General features: G+C 37.9%; 1 protein-coding gene across 1 annotated transcript in view; it reads right to left on the bottom strand.

Annotated features, from left to right (window-relative positions):
- DERA (deoxyribose-phosphate aldolase) overlaps window positions 1-23,459 on the bottom strand; it is a 119,066-nt gene that overhangs the window by 5,629 nt on the left and 89,978 nt on the right. The window contains exon 7 of the mRNA XM_055394916.2: window positions 2,551-2,663. Coding sequence (XP_055250891.2) covers window positions 2,551-2,663 — 113 coding nt within the window. The remainder of the gene's footprint in view (window positions 1-2,550; window positions 2,664-23,459) is intronic.

Consider the following 23,459-nt stretch of genomic DNA (forward strand, 5'->3'; position numbering starts at 1 on the left):
GTCTATTTGGCAATGCTTTGAAACAGAGTTTCTAGCATAAGTTTATCCTGTCTTTTTTTAAGGGAGAGAATACGGAAAACATAAATCTGCAATGAAATCGGTTATGAAATATCAAACCTCTGCTTCTCAACAGTGACACTAATCATGGTCTAGAAGGCAACCCATTACATTTTAAAACATCCCTTAACTCAATGATGTGGAAGCTTCACTGTCTAAGGGTTGCCTGGACAGCTTGTCAACACTTGGAGAAAATGCCCCTGATTTGCAGATACACACACGGGTCCTTTCTTTGTGAAGTCAAATGTGATCCAGATGAATATGAACTGACTTCTACCTGCTTCTCAGTAAAACCAGGATGAACTTCATTAGCTAAGGAAAGGGGCAATATAGTTAAAAAGAAAGACATGAAAGACAGCAAACTGTTCCTCCCTCTCTACCCTGATCTAGAACATTGGACAGTTAAAACTTTTATTGAAATTCTTGTGTAAGGGTTCTTTCAGGAAGGGACATGTTCACTTTTAAGATAACAGCTCAATGAGTGAATCAGGAATGCTTGTTAAAAACAATACAGGACTGGGTGTCCAACGGAGAATTTTAGCCCCGACTGTGGAGCTTACGAGGGCTTCTCTGTGTAGCTCAATGGTAAAATATCCACCTGCCAATGCAGGAGATACGGGTTCAATCTCTGGACCAGGAAGATCACCTGGAAAAGGAAATGGCAACCCACTTCAGTATTCTTGCCTGGGAAATTCCACAGACAGAGGAGCCTGGTGGGATATAGTCCATGGGGTTGCAAAGAGTCGGATACACCTGAGCAACTAAACAACAACATCACAGAGCTGATGAACGTAGAGATGCCTGAGGACCATCCCTGACCCAGGGCTGCCGGGGGTGAGGGCCCAGGCATTTGGAAGTATAAAAAACTTCACATCAGTACTTCCCTGGCAGTCCAGTGGTTAAGATATCGCCTTCCAATTCAGGAGCTGAGGGTTCAATCCATGGTCAGAGAGCTAAGATCCCATATGCCTCACAGCCAAAAAAAATCAAAACAAAACAGAAGCAATATTGCAACAAATTCAATACAGACTTTTTAAAAATGGCCCACATCAAAAACTTCTTAAAAAAAAACAAACAAACAACTTTGCCTCTATTGGAATGTTTTTTGGCTGAGAGTAACCCCAGGTCTAGTGAATGGTGGTGATCTCATTTGAGGGTCCCGAAGCTAGAGTTCTCATATTTACAGTCTTTCTTTAAAAAAAAAAAATTATTTTTAAATTTGGATCATTGCAGAAAGGCTACCAAGTAGAGGTTACTCAAGTTAAGTCAACTTTCCTATGTAGGTCACAGTAGATATTTATCCTATTTGTACTCTTCTAAGATATAAAGGTATTCCGAAGGAAAAATTCTGGAAGGAGTTCATCTCCTCTTAAACCTGGGTACCAAGAAAGGTCTCCGATACCAAAATAAACTGAAATACAGCCACATATAAAGTCATCACATCCCAGCTGGCAAAGGATTAAAGTTCTTTTTTGGGTTTCTATTCAGCAGACATCAAGAGATTGGTTTTAAAAGATGCCTTTCGTGAAGGCAAAGTCTCATTTAAAAAAAAAAATTACCTTTCTCTCCCATGATGTAAAAAAAAAAGTAATCCTTTGAGATAATTTGCAGCTAAACAAGCAACTTGAAGTGAAAAGGAAAATCCAAACTCATTTAAAAAAAAAACCTCATACACATTTTTTCCTTTTAAATTCATATGTTTCAAAAAATATGTATTATTTTTCGAAAAGCTGACAAAAGCGAGCATATACCCTCCTCAGCTTAACAGTCTTCCAAAGAGCACATCTGACTGCCATAAAACGCAAAAATGGATATTTAATTCAAGAGCTATATAACGTCTAGCTACCTTTTCCCTGCTGTTTCACAGCATTTCATTATTTTGTTTAATAAGTTCATCTCCTCGAGAATTTTCTCTTCACCTCATATTATTAAAAGTAATAAGTTTTTCTGGACCGGGGGTTTCCCAACAGAAAAACCAATTTATGTGTGTCCTTCAATAATGACAGGAAAAGATTATTTCCCATTATATTGCATACTTTTCATATCACCACCACAGCTTATCATTCAATAAATGTTACTCTGCAATTCTTTCCATTCCTCAAGGAAGTTTAATTTCTGCATTAACCTGTTTTCACCAGCCAACGCCTTGGCAGAAAGACTCTGTGTTGTGGCGGAATTAGTTCGTTAAAGAACCCATTTAGGAATCTCTTGTCAGTGATAACATTGTCTTCGGTTAATAAAAGGACGTAAAGTGAGTTTACATCTTGATCACACCTACTAACTCCCTCACTCACCCTCACTTTTCTGTGAATCACACATTCTTTCCCCATGAATGTATTCTTTTGTCATGAAAGGTAAATTAAACGTTTATCTTAATAAAGGGAATGCATTCACAGCATCTGCATATAAAGACAGCTATCGTGGCTGTGACTAGTATTATAAATAACATCATCTTTACTCTGAAGGAAGAAAAATTTGCTGGCAATAAAATACCTTGTTTCCAGTTTTCCAGAAGAAATCTCTAATGGCCCGAAGCATAACTATAGCTACTGGAAAGGTAGCATTTACTGTTTCTTTTCCCGTAGAGGTCTTAATAAAATCTGATCCTAAAAAAAAAGGAAGAAAAACTCCATATCAATTTTTTAAATTTATTAATTAAAACATTTACTTTTTTTTTTCACTTTTGAGTCAGTGGAAGGAGCAAGTTGTGTACCTTTTTTTCCCTGAGGAATTTATTTTTCATCAATTATTTGAAAAACTAAAACCAAATCTCTCTTTAAAGTCATTCTGTCCATATATTTTTTTCCTCTTACTTTGTGTGTATGCTCAGTCGCTAAGTCATGTCTGACTCTTTGCGACCCCATGGACCGTAGCCCACCAGGCTTCTCTGTCCATGGGATTCTCCAGGCAAGAATACTGGAGTGGGTTGCCATTTCCTGCTCCAGGAGATCTTCCCGACCCAAGGATCTAACCCATGTCTCATAAGTCTCCCAAGTTCCTCTTACTATAAGATGAATTAAATTAGGCATCAAATGGATTCTTCCAGACCTCTGGGGCTCTTGCTTCTACATTTCCATATCATCAATTAAAACTAACTTGGTTTATTTAATGGAAACCTGAGAGAAATAGAAACCATTTTTTGCCCTATGCTTAGCATCATTTATCATCACACTACTACAAAACAGGAGGGCCTACTCATTTCCCCTCATCTTCTCATGTGCGGTAGAAAATGCACAGCACAGCTGTGGCAATACATGGAGAATCATCACTAGCTGATGTCTACTGCATTGTTTCTTAACAAAAGCTGTCTTCCAACTAGACTGTGACTTTCATCAAAGACACCACGTATTTTCAACTTGCAAATATTTTAAACAACTTTTGGTCTCTCAAATGTATCTTCAACCTATTGATGTAGTTTAACAAAACAGCACAAGGAGACAAAGAGGAGAGTAATAGTTAAGAGTCACTGAGCTCTTGGTACTATGCACTATTCTAGTGATTTACAAGTATTGACTCAATCCTCACAATAATTGTATGCGTTAAGTACTAATATGATCCCTATTTTTAAGGAGGAAATGGTGACTGCAGCCATGAAATTAAAAGATGCTTACTCCTTGGGAGAAAAGTTATGACCAAACTAAACAGCATATTAAAAAGCAGAGACATTACTTTGCCAACAAAGGTCCATCTAGTCAAAGCTATGGTTTTTCCAGTAGTCATGTACGGATGTGAGAGTTGGATTATAAAGAAAGCTGAGCCCAAAGAATTGATGCTTTTGATCTGTGGTGTTGGAGAAGACTCTCGAGAGTCCTTTGGACTACAAGGAGATCCAACCAGTCCATCCTAAAGGAAATCAGTCCTGAATATTCATTGGAAGGACTGATGCTGAAGCGGAAACTCCAATACTTTGGCCACCTGGTACAAAGAACTGACTCATTTGAAAAGACCCTGATGCTGGGAAAGATTGAAGGTGGGAGGAGAAGGGGACGACAGAGGATGAGATGGTTGGATAGCATCACTGACTCAGTGGACATGAGTTTGAGTAAACTCTGGGAGTTGGTGATGGACAGGAAGGCCTGGCGTGCTGCAGTCCATGGGGTCGCAAAGAGTCAGATGCGACTGAGCGACTGAACTGAATTGAAAGGAAAGTAACTTGCCTGAGGTCAAACAGTAAGTGAGGGAGGAAGAATTCTAACGAAAGCAGCAGAATTTAACCCATGTGCTACAGTGCTGCCAAAAAAATTAATGAGGGTCACACAGTCAGACACAGGATCCATCCTCCAAGTGGTAATCTACCCTCAAACTGTTCTGTGGATCACAGCGCAGCATCAGAGGCACTACCAGAGAACTTGTTAAAAACGCAGACCCTCGGATCCTACACTGAACCAATTAAATCATAATCTGAATAGAAACTAGGTTCCCAGATGATTCCTGGGCAATTTATGGCTCACGCCTATGAAATCTGTGAAATCATTTGTAATCTAATCTCTGAGATTCTCCCAAGGTCCATCAAGGTGGTCAAAAGAAGTAAAGTGGCCAAAACTTCCGCCTCTAGTTTCAAGGGCACAAGGCACTTCCAGGAAGACTCTGTGGATAGAGAAGTTCAAATCAATACACCTTGAGCAAGCACAATGTGAAAGGCACAGCAGAAAATAAAAACACAAATCATTCAAGCTCTTTCCCTCAAAAGCGTACATTTAAGGAGCAGGTGGAGATGCAGCATAAATCCTGTGTAATCACTTGATAAGTCAGAAGTCAGGAGATCTGGTTTCTAGCTCTGGCTGACATTTACCTTGCAAATTCCATCGCCTCACCTTTCTCATTTATAAAATATGTCTGGAAATCCTTACTTGCCTCATAGTGTTATAGAAGTAATCAAAAGAGACAGTCTCTGTGAAAGGATTCTGAAAATTATCAATGTTATACAAACTGAAATGGAGCAGGGACCTACGTAGGGCTGCAATCTGTGTAAGTACTATGAGAATTCTGATCTACCCAATCAGGTCATCAGAAACTTTCTTTCCTTTGGACCTGAAGGCCCACTGGAAGAAATGGAGATATGCCTGTCATGCCTGCATTCATTCAAGAAGTATTTACTGGGAGCTTACTATGGGCTGCATTCTGTCCTACCTGCTGGGAACAGACCGGTACACAAAACAAAGTTCCTGCCCTTGTGACTAGATTCTCGAGAAGAAAAAGACAATAAACAAATAAACACATAATGAAGGCCACCTGATGCGAAGAACTGACTCATTTGAAAGGACCCTGATCCTGGGAAAGGTTGAAGGCAGGAGGAGAAAGGGACGACAGAGCATAACATGGTTGGATGGCATCACTGACTCAATGGACATGAGTCTGAGTAAACTCCGGGAGTTGGTGATGGACAGGGAGGCCTGGTGTGCTGCAGTCCATGCGGCTGCAGAGTCGGACATGACTGAGTGACTGAACTGACTGAATGAACGAAGGCCAGGTGGAGGTTAAGTACGATGAAGAAAAGTAATGCAGTGTAATGAGCGAGAGAGTGATGGAGATGGGGAGAGATAGCTGTAATTAAACAGTCATCGTAAAAGTATTTCTGATGAGTGAAATCCAGAGACTGATGAAAGGGATCTTTGAAAAGAGCATCACAAGGAGGGAAACAGCAAGTGCAAAGGCCCTGAAGTAGGCATGCACTAAGTTGATGAATGAATGAATGGGACTACAGAACGAATACCTGGCCCCTACAATATCAGAAATAACAAGCAAAGAGAAGAAATGAAAGCCAGAAAATAGATGCAAAAGAACATCAGCAAAGATTCACACTGATACCAAGATGTATTTTCCTAATAGGTGTCAGTGTCTTCTGATTTACTAGAAGGCTTTGGGTACCATATTGGATACAAGGCTTCCCTGGTGGCTCAGTGGTTAAGAATCCACCTGCCAGTGCAGGAGACACAGGTTCAACACCTGTTCCAGGAAGATCTCACATGCTAAGGAGCAACTAAGCCCGGGCATCACAATTATTGAGACTGTGTTCTCAAGCCCAGGAACTGCAACTACTGTAGCCTGCACGCCCTAGAGCTTATGAAGCCACTGCCATGAGAAGTCCATGAACTACAATCAAGAGCAGCCCTGCACTCTCTGCAGCTAGAGAAAAGCCTGCATAGCAATGAAGACCCAGCAGAGCCAAAAATAAATAAATAAAATTATTGGAAAAAAAAACCAATATTGGATATCATCTAAATTCTTCATCTCAGAAGAGAGGCTATCAAGGGTACATATTAATAATCACTTTCCATTGTTGTAGATTATGGCTTCATAGTTCACTTCTTTTTATTGATGAATAGTATTCTACTGCATGGTTGTTGCACCATTTGTTTATCCATTCATCTATCTAAGGATATCTTAGTTGTTTTCACTTTTGGCAATTATGAATAAAGTTGCTATAAATATTCATATACAGGTCTTTGTGTGCACATAAGCAATTTTCAAATCAGTTGAGTAAATAACAAGGAGAGCAATGGCTAGATTTTACAGTAAGACCATATTTAGCCATGAAAAAAACTGCCAAATTTTCCTGCAAAGTAGTTATACCATTTTTCATTCCCAACAATAATGAATAAGAGTTCCTGTTGCTCTGTATCTTCATTAGCAACTGGTGTCAATTTTTGGCAATCTAACAAGTATGCATATAATCAAGGGCATATGTTGTTAGATTAGATTACACCTATTTCAATTATGGATTATTATTGTAATCAGTTTTTCTTAAATTTCAAATTCCAATTGTCCATTACAGTAAATAGGAAAGAAACAGACCTTTGTATATTAAACTTATATCATGCAACCTTGGTAAACTTACTTAGTAGCTTCAGGAGTTCGTTGTTTCGGAGGGATTTTCTCCATAAACAGTCATGTCATCTACACAGAGACAGTTTTATACCTTTCTTCTTGTATTAATTTCTTGTGATTGTTATAAAAAATTATAACAAACTAGGTAGCTCAAAGCTATTCTATTTTGGAGGCCAGAAGTCCAAAATCAAGGGGTCAACAGGGCTGTCTTCCCTGTGGAGGCTCTCAAGAGAACATCTTCCTTGTCTCTTTGACTTCTTATAGCTTCCAGCATTCCTTGTCTGCATCACTCCAAGCTCTGTCTCCATCTGCATATTATCTTCCCTTCTGTATGTGAGCTTAATATTCCTTTGCCTTTCTCTTATAAGGGCATGCGTGTCCATGAGTGCTCAGTCGTGTCTGGCTCTCTGCAACCCTGTGGTCCACAGCCCACCAGGCTCTTCTGTCTGTGGAATTTTCCAGACAAGAATACTGGAGTGGGTTGCCATTTTCTACTACAGGGGATCTTCCCAACCCAGAGCATGTAGGATGACATTTTGAGCCCACTTAGATAAGCCAGAATAGTAATGCCATTTCAAAATCCTTAATTTAAACACATCTGCAAAGGCTCTCCCCACCAAAAATAGGTAATGTTCACAGGTTCTGGGGATGAGGATGTAAATCTATTTTGGGGAGCCTTTATCAGCATACCTTATTTTCCAATCTTTATACACTGATTTTCCTTTTCTTGTCTCATTGCACCAGCTAGGACTTAAACAGTAAAATGTTGAGTAGGAATGCTGAGAAAGAACATCCTTCCCTGTTCTTAGAAGGGTCTTAGGAAAAAAGCATCCAGTTTCTCAGCATATTAGCTGAAGTTTGTTTGTAGATATGTTTTATCAAACTGAGGGGGTTCCTCTCTATTCCTAGTTTGCTGAGAGATTTTATTAGGACTAGGTGTTGGAATATATCAAATGCCTTAATTGTACCAATTGATATTAGCATATTTCTTTTTAGCTTATTGATATGGTATATTGAATCAGTCTTGCACACCTGGAGTAAATCCCAGTTGGCTGTGGTATATTATTCTTTTTATATATTAGACTCATTTTTGCTACTGTGTTGTGGACAACTTTCACATCTATGTTCGTGAGTGATTCTCATAACTGATATTTGGGTAATGATAGTCTCACAGAGTGAGTGCTCTATCTTCTAATTTCTAGATGAGATTGTGGAGAACTGGTATTATTTTTTTCCTTAAATGTTTTGTACAAGTCATCAGTTAAACCATCAAGAGCTAGTGCTTTCCTTTTTGGAAGGTTTTAAACATTTTTCTTTAATAATTTGCTTAATATTTATTCAACAATTTATTAAAGTATCAAATATAATATTATTAGATAAATTATCAAATATTATTAAAGAAGCAAATTCATTTTCTTATAATACTATCATTAAAATAATTTATAAAATAAAATTAAAATAACATCACTAATAGCCATAGATATATTCAGACTATTTCTCTCAGTGTGAGTTTTGGTTATTTATATCTTTCAAGAAATTGATCTAAGCCATCTGTATTAGCAAACTGTGGGCAAAGAGTTATTCAAACTATTCTTTTATTAATGATGATAGGAATAGTAATGATCTCTTATTTCTGATATTAGCATTCTCTCTTTGATTCTTGGTTATTCTAACTAGAGTTTTATCAATTTGATTGATCTTTTCAAAGTACCAGCTTTTGGGGTTTTCAATTTTTCTATATTGTTTTGTTTTCAATTTCATTTCTGTTCTAAATTTTATTTCTGTTGTTCTGCTTGCCTTAGGCTTAAACTGTTGTTCTTTCTCTTTGTATGTCCTAAGGTAGAAGCTGAGATTATTGATTTTTTTATCATTCTTCTCTCTAACATATGCAGTTAAAAATTTCCTTCTAAGCTCTGCTTTTGCACCACTTTACAAATTTTGATGAGTTGTACTTTAACTTTCATTTAATTAAAAAGAAATTTCAAAAACTTCCTTTAAGAGTGTCTTGAACCAAGTGTTATTTAGAAGCATGTTGTTTAATTTTCAACTATTTGGTACATTTTCAGCTGTCTTTCTTCTATTGATTTCTAGTTTAGTTTCACTGTAGTCCAAGAACATGCTTCCTATTGTTTATTCTTTTAAATTCATTTAAGTGTGCTTTAAGAACCAGGATGTGTCCTTTCTTGATGAACTTTCCATGTGAACTTGAAAATATGTATTCTGCTGCTATTGGATAGTTTTCTATAAATGTCAACTTGATTAATACGGCTATTCAGGTCAATTACATCCTAGCTGATACTTCTTCTTCCTTGAGCTATCCACTACTGAAAGACAGGTCATGAAGTACATTTATAATAATAGATTTGTCTATTTCTCTTTTCAGTTCTACCAGATTTTGCCTCAAATTTTGATGCTTTGTTATTAGATGTATACATGTTTAGGATTGTTCAGGATGTCTTCTTTGAGAAATGACCCCTTTATTTTTATGCAATGTCCTTTCTTATTATCCCTAAAACTGTTCCTTTTTCTGAAGTCTTTGTCTGAAATTAATACCCCTCAGTTCAGTTCAGTTCAGTTCAGTCACTCAGTCATGTCTGACTCTTTGTGACCCCATGAATCACAACACGCCAAGCCTCCCTGTCCATCACCAACTCCCGGAGGTCACTCAAACTCATGTCCATCGAGTCCGTGATGCCATCCAGCCATCTCATTCTCTGTCGTCCCCTTCTCCTCCTGCCCCCAATCCTTCCCAGCAACAGAGTCTTTTCCAGTGACTCAACTCGTCGCATGAGGTGGCCTAAGTATCGGAGTTTCAGCTTTAGCATCAGTCCTTCCAATGAACACCCAGGATTGATCTCCTTTAGAACGGACTTGTTGGATCTCCTTGCAGTACAAGGGACTCTCAAGAGTCTTCTCCAACGCCATACTTCAAAAGCATCAACTCTTCGGTGCTCAGCTTTCTTCACAGTCCAGCTCTCACATCCATACATGACCACTGGAAAAACCATAGCCTTGACTAGACGGACCTTGGTTGGCAAAGTAATGTCTCTGCTTTTTAATATGCTATCTAGGTTGGTCATAACTTTCCTTCGGAGGAGTAAGTGTCTTTTAATTTCATGGCTGCAATCAGCATCCACAGTGATTTTGGAGCCCCAAAAAATAAAGTCTGACACTGCTTCCACTGTTTCCCCAACTATTTCCCATGAAGTGATGGGACCAGATGCCATGATCTTAGTTTTCTGAATGTTGAGCTTTAAGCCAACAACTTTTTCACTCTCCTCTTTCACTTTCATCAAGAGGCTTTGTAGTTCCTCTTCACTTTCTCCCATAAGGGTGGTGTCATCTGCATATCTGAAGTTACTGATATTTCTCCCGGCCATCTTGATTCCAGCTTGTGCTTCTTCCAGCCCAGCGTTCCTCATGATGTCCTCTGCATATTCTGCTTTATTCTGAGGTTAGCATGGTTTATGTTCCTCCAACCTTTTAGTTTGAACCTTTAAAGTCTTAGTGGATTCCTTACAAACAACATACAATAGGGTCTTATTTTTATAATTAATTACAATTTTTCTATGTGTGGTATTTTTACTGTTACATTTCTTCCTACCTTCTCTGGCTTTAACTGAACATTCTATATGATTCCATTTTATCTCCTCTCAGCATATACTTCTTTTGTATATTTTAATTATACTTCTTTTGTATATTTTTTAGTGGTTGCCCTATAGCTTTCAATATACATTTTTAAGTAATCTAAATCTACTTCCAAATAACATTATATATTGCTATAAGTACTGCAGTTATTTTTCAACCAAGTATTCCTAATTTTTCCCTCCTATCCCCTATAACACCACTGTAGTTCATTTTCATTTATACCTATAGTACAACCTAGACAGCATATTAAAAAGCAGAGACATTACTTTGCCATCAGAGGTCTGTCTAGTCAGGCTATGGTTTTTTAGTAGTCATGTATGGATGTGAGAGTTGGACTATAAAGAAAGCTGAGTGCCGTAGAATCGATGCTTTTGAACTGTGGTGGTGGAGATGACTCTTGAGAGTCCCTTGGACTGCAAGGAGATCCAACCAGTCCATTCTAAAGGAGATCAGTCCTGGGTGTTCATTGGAAGGACTGACGTTGAAGCTGAAACTCCAATACTTTGGCCACCTGATGTGAAGAGCTGACTCATTTGAAAAGACCCTGATGCTGGCAAAGATTGAAGTCGGGAGGAGAAGGGGACGACAGAGGATGAGATGGTTGGATGGCATCACCAACTCAATGGATATGAGTTTGAGTAAACTCTAGGAGTTGATGATGGACAGGGAGGCCTGGTGTGCGGCAGTCCATGGGGTCACAAAAAACTGGACACGAGTCAGTGACTGAACTGAACTGAATGGTATAATTACCCAATATACTATCACTGTTACTACCTTAAACAGTTATCTTTTAGATCAATTGAGAAAGAAAATATTTTTGTTCTTCACTTATTCTTTCTCTTTTTAAGATATTCTTTCTTTTTTAATGTAAATCAGAGTTTCTGACTTACATAATTTCCTACTCCCAGAATGATATTTTTAACATTTCTTATAGGGAAGATCTGCTGGCAATGACTTCCCCCAGTTTTTAATATGTCTAAGCCCTTTGCTTTTTAAGGATAATTTCACTGAATATAGAGTTTTAGATTGATGGAGTTTTTTGCCTTCAATACTTCATTTTATTTTGACATGGTTTTCAATGGAAGTCCATTGAAATTGTTTCCTTTTTCTTTTCTCTGGCTTTTTATGAAATTTTGTATAGGTCTTTGGTTTTCTTCAGTGTGAACATTATATACATATATACCTATGTAAAAGGAAATGGCAACTCACTCCAGTATTCTTGCCTGGTAAATCCCATGGACAGAGGAACCTGGTGGGATACAGTTCATGGGGTTGCAAATAGTCAGACACAACTGAGCAACTGAACATGCATATCTAAGTATACTGTTTTTTGTTTGCTCGTTTCTGATATTTATTCTGCTGAGTGAGCTTCCTGGATCTATAGCTTGGTATCTAACATTAATTTTGGAAAATTCTTGGCCACTCTTACTTCAAATATGTTGTCTGCTCAATTTTCTCTTTCTTCTTCAACTATTCCAGTTACATGTGCCACACCTTTTGAAATTGCCCCCACAGGTTTTGGATGTTCTTTTTTTTTTTTTTCCCACCTGTTCTTTCCTTTGCATTTCGGTTTAAGAGGTTTCTTTTGATATACCTTATAGTCACTGACTCTTTCCACAGTTCTATCCTGTCTACTGACAAGGTATTCTTCATGTTTTCAGTATTTTTGATTTCTAGCTTTTTCTTTTGAGTATGTCTTAGGGTTTCTCTCTCTCTGTTTACATTACCTATCATTCCTCATGTTGTCTACTTTCCCCATTAAGATCATTAACATATCAGTCACACTTACTTTAAATTTCTCTTTCTGATAATTCTAACATACCTGCCATATCTAACTCTGGTTTAATGTTTGTTTGTCTCTACAGATTGTTTTTTCTTGCCTTTTAGCAACTCTTGTAATTTTCTGTTGAATGCCAGATGTGACATCAGGCAATAAGAACAGAGAATAGGGAGGACTTCAGTGTGAGATTTTATGTTAATCTTGCTAAGAGTCAGGCTGTGTTTACTGTCTGCTGTAGCCACAGGTATCAGAGTTTTTGAAACCTATAAGGTCCTTGTTTTTGTCTCTCATGTTTACTTCAGTCTTCCTAAATCTTCCTCTTTAGAGAGAGTATATGTCCTTTAGCTCTGTCAGCTGTAATCCACTGGATTACTGGAGCCCTATTACTATAATGACAATGCATGGGAGAGAGGAAGTATTTTATAATCTTATTATTAAATTTCAGTCTTTAAGTGTGTCTTTGTCCTTGGGCTGTAACCTTCATAAGTGTGTCTTGGCTTTTCTCCCTGACTTTGATGATTTAGAAAGACTAGAGTGAAATGCCCTCCCCAACAGGATGAGGCTCTAATAAAGCCTTTTTCCTTGGAAAGTGGACCTTTGTTAAGAAGAATGATCTGGGCATATTTCACAATGATTATTTTCCTCTTTCCTTCTCAGGGCCAAGAGAAGATCTTTCTTGGCTTTTCACTGTGAGAATCTGGGGTTTCTGGAGAGAAAACCCACAAAAATGTAGGGGCCACATGCAGCCTCCAACACTTTGCCAAAATTACCATTTACATGTTCCTACTGGTTTGACTCTCACAGGTGAGCAGATCTCTGCTATGACTCTCAGAATCTGCCTGTCTCTACAGATTTCAAGGTGGAAGTTTGCCCTGTGACTTAAATTCTTTAATGTCTGAGAAAAGTCATGTATTTTCTGAGAAAAGTCTGAGAAAAGTCATTGATTTTCAGTTTATTTGGATTTTTCTTACTCCAAGTACAGTTATAAAAGCATCTAAGATCTTCACATGTCAAAGTTGACACCAGAAGTTCTTAAATTTTAAGGCAAGCCTTTACTGTCTGGGAAGTCACATATGGAAGAAGACACAAATCATATACAGTATTTGTGTGTTTTGGATATAAGATTACAGTCAACAAGAATTGGAAAGGTTCAGGTTCACTTTAGCAAAAATAAGAGAAGGCTTCATGGAATGGGTGAAATTTGGGAGAGACCTTAAAGGAGAGATAAAGTGTGAAGATGAGAGAGCAGATGGAAGAAAAGTACCCTTAGAAGAAACACCAAAAGCAGAGAAAGTTCAAGACATATCCCAACAGTAATAAATGGATCCATCTAAGGAACCTCTGTGAGGGACAGGGAGCATAGAAGTACAGAATGGTGATATAATGGGATAGTGTGTCAATGTGGGTTCTAAAATCTGACTGTAACAATCCCATAGGAAATATAAGGTCTGATCATCTGAAATCAATGTTTAAGATGCTAAATATGGTGCTTAGACAGGCTGAGAAGGACAATTGAAAATCAGAGACTACATAAGAGATTCATAGAGCAGGGAGGTACAGGCACCATTGGCTATTTCTTTAAGTCCAGGAATATGACCTATCTTTAATTACACAAAACACCTTAGAAAGTACCTTTGTATTTTACAACCGACAAAAGAACAATGGATTTTCCAGTGGGAGTGAGTAGGCACACACTTTGTTTTACTTATTTTAATATTGCTTCCTTTGCCCCTCTGCTACCAAAATTACCTTAGAGAAATAAATGCTAGATTTGGAATTACTGACACCACAGAGCACCAGAGGTTCTCCTCAGAGCTCATGTAAATCCAACATTAACCAAGCTCACCTTTGCTCAGCTTGGGGGAAAGAACCTTATAAGAAAATATCTCACAATTAAAATAGCTATCCATATAAATATTCTTTCATCAGTGCCCATAATTTCAGTGAAATAGCTAAACTAGGAGATGAAAGGCCCGAAGGGTCAAAAGGAACACATTAAATAAGACAAGTAGTCAAACGTGCTTGGTTGAAATTAAAATTAATAATAAATTTATAGTATAATATTAAATTATATTTTTTTATTTTCCTAATTTGAAATCTCTAGCACAAGAGTTTTTTCATGGTCTAAAGCAACTCAAAGCTTTTCTAAGGCCTATAATTACAAGTCTCCATGGTACAGTTTCATTAAAAACTTTCATTAAACAACAGCTGCCCTTGTATATGGTCTTCTAATCAATTTGGTCAAACAGAATGACTTCTAATCAGCTGTTGATAAAAATAGAAGATGAAATTTTAATTCTAATAGATTAACCACAAACTCAAGACAGTCTTCAAAATCCATCTAGCTCTATTCTCCAGTGGATTTAATGACTATTCAGCAACTCATTACTAAATAGAACAAGATGAACATTTTCCAGTTCATTAAAGAAATGTACTATGTATTTTTGCATTGTCCTCATGATTCGTTACAGGGAGTCTTAATTACAAGATAATGGATAATGGTTATTAAATGCAGACTGCAGTAATGAAGCTCTATTCATTTGCGAACCTCAGAGACTGCAAAGAGAGGAAAATAAAATTACTAGCTTCAAAAGATTAACGGATCAAATTATTATTCAATTTTGAAAATCTCATTCAGACTTCACAGAAACAAGAAGAGATTAAAAACTAGTATTAAGACCAAAGTAGTACATTTAAAAAAATAATATCTTAAGGCTATTACTGCATAATAAGCTTCAGATGTGATTATTAGAAAAACATATAGCTAACAATGGGGAAACACACATTTTTATTTCCTGAACAAATCTTTTTTTATGAGATAGGAAGTTACTGGTAGTATCTTAAAGGGAGTCTTGGTGAACATGGAAGATATATGCTACTAGGCTACAAAAGAACAGCACAATGGAAGGTATGATTAACATTTTATACTTCACTAAGGAAAAATAGGATTTAAAATCAACTGCTGCTTGAGAAAGCTTGTCATTAAGTGGAATTCATGCCAACCCTATAATAAGAGCTTCTGGGCACATTATTCATTAGCACCATGTTTTCTACTGCTCTGTAAGAAATCACCGATTAAAGTTAGCAAGAGAGTTTTGTATGGTAATTATGACACTAATTTATACTAGAAATCTGCAATGGGACACTAAAGAAAAACACAAATATACTCTACAAAAATATGAAGCCCCCAATTAAAACCATATTCTTAGATATTGTATTCTTCCACTCAACGTAGGCTCGAAAATAATTTGGGGTGAGACACAAAGTGAAAGCCTGTCAGTCACACCCGACTCTCTGTGATCCCATATACTGTACAGTCAATGGAATTCTCCAGGCCAGAATACTGAAATGGGCAGCCGTTTCCTTCTCCAGGGAATCTTCCCAACCCAGGGATCAAACCCAGGTCTCCCACATGGCAGGTGGATTCTTTACTAGCCAAGCCACCAAGGAAGCCTGAGACATAAAAGATTCAGCGCATGGTTGAAGAACTGGCCAGAGGACGGTTAGAAGCAGATGACCCTTATGGAGGTATCAACATGGCGCTCACACTCAAGTCTGGAGACAAGTACACCACAAAGGCATCTTTACGGGATCCAGGGATATTGACTAATCTTATGAAAAGTGGGGGAAATGTTTGCCAAAAGGAAGAGAAAAGAGCCAGATGAAAAAAAAAAAAAGAAACACTAGCTCTCTCAGTTCTTTCCTTCAGTTTGAAGAGTGAGCTCTGGAAATACTGGGTTAGCCAATATTCAGATTTTCCATAACATCTTATGGGATCTCAAAGAGTAGCTATATGATGCTATGGAAAAATCCAAATGAATTTTTTGGTCAACTCAATCTTTCTCATTTGATCCAGCCCATCATGTGAAAAAAGCAACAGAGCAACACAATTAAGCAGTAAGGCATGTTCGAGCAGAATCGCAACCAGAAAGCAATCACAATCTCAGAGTTAGAAAATATCTCAAATACTCCAAGGGGAAGATTAGTTCATGACAACCATATTCCTTGCAGTTGCCCTCCCCTCAATAAAAATTAAAATGTGGCCATTTTAAACAATGCAGAACAGTATGATTCAAATGAAATGCAAGGTAGAAACTCTGACTACATAATCCTTGATAATTGACAGTAATGTCCCTGGGAGAATATTCTACACAGTTATGCCAACCATACAAAGATATGTGTTAGAACGGCATGACACAAACAAGAGTCCTCAAGTTATGTCTAATATGCCCAAAGTTTCCTTTCATTTCTAAAACTTAGATTCTTTGGAATGAGTTTTAAAACTGGAATAACATTAGAGATGAGTTACCAATCGATGCAAATAAATCTATGTTATAGTGGAGCTAAACTGTGTAATTTTTCAAACGACTTTAAATAGTTTAGTTTTGCTTTTCCGATTTGATAAAAGGATTGTTTAACGCAAATGTTTACAAGGTCATATCATCAGCATTTGTAGCCACAATAGGCAATGGGATACAGCAGAATGCCTTCTAAACTGAGCTCTAAACCTCCTCTGACTTTTACTATTGTATTAATTATTAATGCTCCTGAGGATGTATCCACGTACAGTCAACAGTTCAGAAATGGGCTCCCTCAAATCATGCTCTCATAGTTCCCACCTCTTTGCTTCCTTCTCTGTCTTCTGAGTAAATTTGCCAAGGAAGGAGAGTGAGGGGTAAGTGAGCCCTAGATTTGTCACTAAAACAAAAGGTTCTGAAATTAGATCACTGGGAGTGGTTGCACAACTTCATGAATATACTAAACATCCCCTGAACTGCACCCTCTCAAAGTGAATTTCACCTTATAGGAATGACATTTCAATTTAAAAGAAAAAGAAAAAATGAAGTTTGTTCATGAGGGAGAAAGCAGGAGAGAAAGGAAAACTAGTACAACTAACTCTAGGTAAAATTATTAATCAGTTGACAAACTAAGTGCACATAATCACCTGTACCCTCAACCCTTTCCTGAACTCATGTCTTAAGGCTATTCCCAGTAATCTCTGCAAGGGGTTTTCCATCAGCTCCCAAGTATGACGTCCATAAACCAGGTTTCCTCTCTCATCTTCCTTAATGATTATAACATAACGTTTAGTGATCACTGGTCTCAGCTGTGGTTGTTTACTGATAATGCTTCACTCTGTAGATGAGCTTGGTGGTTAAGATGGTAAAGAATCTGTCTGCAATGCAGGAGACCCAGGTTCGATCCCTGGGCCGGGAAGATCCCCTGGAGGAGGGAATGACTAGCCACTCTAGTATTCTTGCCTGGAGAATTCCATGGACAGAGGAGCTTGGTAGGAGACAGTCCATGGGGTTGCAAGAAGTCAGACATGACTGAGCAACTAACACACAACACAACCAAATGAACAACATTCATATTCAAGCATTAAACGATCTACAGCATTATGTTTGAAGGAAAATACTTCAATATGCTTATCATTATTGTTCCTTTAAAAAAATTTTTTAAGAATGGTACCCTAACTGAGAATTTCATGCAGGCCAAAGAGGGAATTTTTATAAAAAGACCTTTTAGGACCAGCTCAATGATGTGCCCTGGGGTCACTGACTACCCAGTGTATAGCCTAGTACTGCTCTGTCAAAGACAGTGGTCACTCAAACGTGTGGCTACTAAGCACTGGACAAGTGGTTAAGTCCAAACCGGGATGTGCCACAAATATAAAATACACATGGTGTTTTGAAGGCAATACAAAACACAGACTAAAATATCTCAGTAAAAATTTTCATACTGATTATATGCTGAAATGAAATATTATGGATTTATTGGGTTAAATAATATATATTTTTATAATTACTTTCACCTGTTTCATTGTACTTTATTACTATGGCTATTAATTTCTTTTTAATTATTTATCTCAATTAGAGAGCACTCCCGCCTAGGGCTTCAATGAGACATCAAAATCTGTAATCACGTAATATAGGCTCCTATTTGATATCCTTTCAAACTAACAACCTTTAAATATTGCTTTAAATTCATTTAGCTAAAAAGGCTTAATCCTGCCTAAAGTAGAATAAGAAGACCCTTGGCAACAGCACTTAACTATATTCTCTCTTGTCCAAAAAATTTGACTCCGCAACTCCTGACTTGAACACTGCACTCAGCCAAACAAAAGTGCTGTAATGAACTGGACCCACCCTCCTTAGAAAGCAGAAAAGATCTGTCTGGAGAACAAAAGAGCATGTCCCTAAAATGTCATAGGCCCAATCCCAATCATGTATTGCAGAGAAATTCAAAATACATTTTTTTCTTTCTTCAATGTTCTCAGTGATTCAGTGCCATTTATGGATTGGCAGCCTAGGAAACTGGCCAGCTGACTAGTCCCTTAATCCTATTCAGAACTGGTCTTGCTTTTGGTTTTCAAACATATAAGAGGAACTCTAAAATTACACTTGCAAACTGATGACAATGTATAACATGTTCCCAGCTCTATGCTCAGTCCAACCACTCTATCCCAACCTTATCCCAATCCCATCCGACTAGTATTTACTGAGCACTTACTATGCTCAGTCGGTAAAGAATTCACTCGTAATGCAGGAGACCACCTGCAATGCAGGAGATGCAGGTTCAACCCCTGGGTCAGGAAAATCCTCTGAAGAAGGAAATGGCAACCCACTCCAGTATTTTTGCCTGGGAAATCCCATGGATAGAGGAGCCTGGTGGTCTACAGTTTATGGGATCACAAAGAGTCAAACACAACTTGGCAACTAAGAAAAAAAAAAAAAATAGTATGTGTTAGTACTCATAAAAAGGGGGACACGGGGCTTCCCTGGTGGTCCAGCAGTTAAGAATCTTCCATGTAAGGCAGGGTACATGGATTCAGTCTCTGGTCTGAAAAGATCCCACATGCCCCGGAGCAACCAAGTCTCCATGTGCCACAACTACTGAGCCTGTGCTCAGAGCCTGGGAGATGTAACTACTGAAGCCCGCACGCCCTAGAGCCTGTGCTTGACACCAAGAGAGGCCACCACAATGAGAAGCCTGAGCACCACAACGAGCGAGTAGCCCCTGCTCCACAACTAGTGAAAGGGTAGCAATAAAGACCCAGTGCAGCCAAAAATAAAATAAATAAAATTATTTTTAAAAAGGCGGTGTGGAGGGACACAGCGGTGTTCAAAACAAGACTTCCCTTTATGGGGCTCTGCACCAGTAGAGGAAACAATGACTTAGTTATATCAGTTACATCTGTTGTCTCTTTCTCTTGGTCTGATTTCTGAAAATTTTTCTTTATCTGTCTCTATCACAGTACCCCCTTTTCAGAAAACTGGTGGCACCATTGAGAAGAAAAAAAAAAATGAGATTCATGACATTAGGCTGGTACTCTATGATCAAAAGAAGATGCCAGAAATACGCATAGGCATTGTCACTGTGGAGGTATAACAGTCTGGATAAAACAGTAAATCGTTTTAGTCTCAATATAAAATGAAAACATCAATCTATAAATCAAGGTACCATTGCCAGATGTCTCAAAATCAAAATGCTTTCCTTTTGCGCCACTGACTAGAGCTGAACCTACTGATGTAGGGATTTACTATGGTAAGTAAATGTCCTCTATTGACACAGTAGTTTTAAAATCATCTTATCTTAAAATGACATATCTAACTTTTTTTTTTTTCCTTTCCCATTTGCTAGGAGGGAAGAGGCAGACGAAACCTCAATAAAGCGTAAAATGTGATTCGGTATCACTATACTTTGGCAAAAAAGAGTAAAATGAAGAAGAGTTTTAACAAAATAACAAGCTAGATATGCTTTAAACAACTGAATTTCCTTCTGATTGTGCTTTCTATTGTCACTAGCAAGTTTGGAATATATAGTGTATATTAACATTAAAAGTCAGGTATGCTTGTGTGGAATCTATTAACTTGAGAGAAAATTACTCAAATTGAAGAAATCGCTGCTTAAAATGGATTTAGAAATACATTTTACTGAACAAAAGCGAGCGAGAAAATTAGGCTACTTTATCAGGATTAGAAAGTGTTATGAATTTTAAACACAAAGCTTCTAAAAAACAATGCAGAACATATTTGAGATTATCATACCTCAATGTCATCATAAATCTTTTTTTCCCCCAACAAATGATGATAAGTAAGTAGCGTGACTTTTTACAGTGACCTGTCTTTCATAAAAGAAGTTGTGTTAATTTTCCTGAGGGGTGTTTTTATCTCTAGATGATTGTTTCGCTGTACCTGGAGATTCACATGCTTCCCAATAGCAGATTCAGAGATGGGTGAACCTTGAAAAGCTCTGAATGGGAAGTATTTACATGTGTAGCTCTCTGGCCGGCCATCTAGGTTATGCAGTGACCACTTACCAACTACTCACAAAGACAATGCTGTCCTCTGATCATTCACAAATCATTTTCAAGTTAAAATTCTCACTATTTTTCAACTTCATTTTTATCTTCATTTCTTTTCCCTCAGCCACCACTAGAGACCTTGAGTCCTCAACAAAAGAGAAACAAGCTGGCAAAGGAAGAAGTGACAGAGCCCAGCAGATCTCATCCGTGGGTAAGGGCACCACTGGGACGGGTCACCACAAACTTTAGGGTCATTCACAAATTCCCAAAAACACACAAGGCAAGGAAGGAGGAGGAAAAAGAAGTCTGTGAACTGGGCAGGAAAAAGGTTCTGACCCAGACTGTGCAAAAGTCCTGAGTAAATACAACATGCCTGCCTGCTAGACCCATTTTACGTATTAATCAGAACTCATCTAAGAAATTAAAAGATGCTTGCTCCTTGGAAGAATAGCTATGACAAACCTAGACAGTGTATTAAAAAGCAGAGACATCACTTTCCCAATAAAGGTCCATATAGTCAAAACTATGGTTTTTCCAGTAGTATGTGTGGATGTGAGTTGGACCATAAAGAAGGCTGAGCGCTGAAGAACTGATGCTTTCGAACTGTGGTGCTGGAGAAGACTCTTGAGAGTCCCTTGGACTGCAAGGAGATCCAACCAGTCCATCCTAAAGGAAATCAACCCTGGATATTCATTGGAAAGACTTGATGCTGAAGCTGTAGCTCCAATACTTTGGATACCTGATACCAAGAGCTGACTCAGGAGACCCTGATACTGGGAAAGATTGAGGGCAAGGGAAGAAGGGGGTAACAGAAGGATAACATGGTTGGATGGCATCACCGACTCAATGGACATGAGTTTGAGCAAACCCTGGGAGATAGTGAAGGACAGGGAAGCCTGGCGTGCTACAGTTCATGGGGTCGCAAAGAGTCAGACACAGCTTATCAACTGAACAACAACAACATCTAAGATCTCCTTGAAAGTCACTTTTTTTCCCAAGGCACTGACTTGCCAGTGAATAAATAAATATATATGCTCATATCCTCTATTTCCCTTATAGCAGAAGGGCTATGCGTTCCTTTTCTAAAATTCTCAAGTAGAAATTGTATATACCCACACGGTAAGAAAGTATATTTCAGACAAATAGCTTACACTACACACTTAACACAGAGGCTTTATCTGCCTCTCACAGAACTCCCTATTATAAAACTAATAGTTCTGATTTAAGGCTACTGGTTTTTTAGGAGATTCCCCTCCCCCCACAAACAGAATAGAAATAGTTTCTTAATATGTATAAGTTAGGTCTTCATTTACATTCCTTTTAAACCTATATTTTAAAATTTCAATACATATTTAATGTTTTTAATACTGCCTACATAATTGCCTTGAGTGTGGCATTTATTCCCTCCCTCTGAAGTACGTGTTTTATCATAGATGTAATTTCTCCCAGGTATTTCAGGGGAGTTATTAAATGTCAAAATTCAAAGTGAATATATAGGTAACTTTAAAATGTAAAACCTCAGTGAAGAAAAAATTTCAGCTGTTAAGTTGATTACCAAAACCGGGAAATGGGATTCACAATGATAACCTATAAGGGAAAAAGGCATTTAGAAAATTGGGTTAGAGACAGCAAACAGTGTCAACTTATGCTAGCGATCCATTTACTTGTGCTTCTGTCACAAATACCATCAATTTATTCTTGAGAAAGAAGAAGGTTCTCTGGGTTGACTTGGCCCAGGTTTTTATATTTAATACATGGAAACAAAAGAGCAAAAAAATTTTAAGTATGAAGCCCCCAAAATTGTTGAAATATGGAATGAACAGATAAGACAGGTTTGATGGTGGCATTTTTCATTTCACAACCTTCAACTGCTTAAAGAGCAAAATCTTAAAATTTCCACTCTCCAGGGTCTGAATTTAGCCAAAGATTCCTTGTTCCCTGCTTCTGCCCAACCTAGAGTATCTTGGACTCTAGCTAATTCTGATGATAACAATATAACAACAGGAGGAGAGGGGTCTTTTATTTTGCTAAGAACTAACTAGGTGCTTGACTTTATGTATCTATTCTCATCTGATCTCCACAATAGCTAGGAAGGCAGGTTATTCTTACCATTTCCATTTACAAATGATGAAACAAGGGGTTATAGATATTGAGGAACCTAGGATAACAGTTTTTAAGTCTCATGAATGGAATTTAACACAGCTTTTTCTAAGTCCAGGCTTTTTACCACTGCACACTTTTGCCTTCTAACCAGACTTATTATTGTTTTGCAAAAACATCCTCTGCCTTATCAACCTCATATCCTCCTTCTTTTCTGCCTGTCAAAATCCTACCTAGCCCAATTCAACTATTTCCTTCAATATGAAATGGCACTGACATTGCTTTCTTCCAACTTTTAATGTAAATGTGATGACCGGAGCTCTGGCAGTCATCTTTCAACCATGAGGGAAACGTCAAGTGAATAACTGAGGTACCAATCTAGACAATGATGATGAACCAACAGCAGTAGCTGGCTATACCTCCAGACTTCTTGTTTTATGAGAAAAATAATTCCTTAGTTTTCTGAGCCATCACTGTTCATTTACATGCTATCCGTAACTATTTGCTTTCACTCTTCTGACTTAGAAATTCAATGGTACACTACATCTGTTAATGTCTCTCTCTCTCTCTCTGCAGCCAAAGACACAAAGTATCGCCCCCTACACATGCTCTCCTCTGCCTGGCTGAGATTTCGAGGAACTACCAGCGATGTCTATCTGGACCCCTAACTCTCCATCCACACTGGATGACAGGAGTCAAAGTCCAACTAAATAAAACATGGAAGGAAAAGTAGGAGGT

Source organism: Moschus berezovskii, chromosome 6 (assembly GCF_049115385.1).
Source record: "Moschus berezovskii isolate FMDL1 chromosome 6, NW_MosBer_1.0, whole genome shotgun sequence".
In the NCBI taxonomy this organism is placed as follows: Eukaryota; Metazoa; Chordata; class Mammalia; order Artiodactyla; family Moschidae; genus Moschus; species Moschus berezovskii.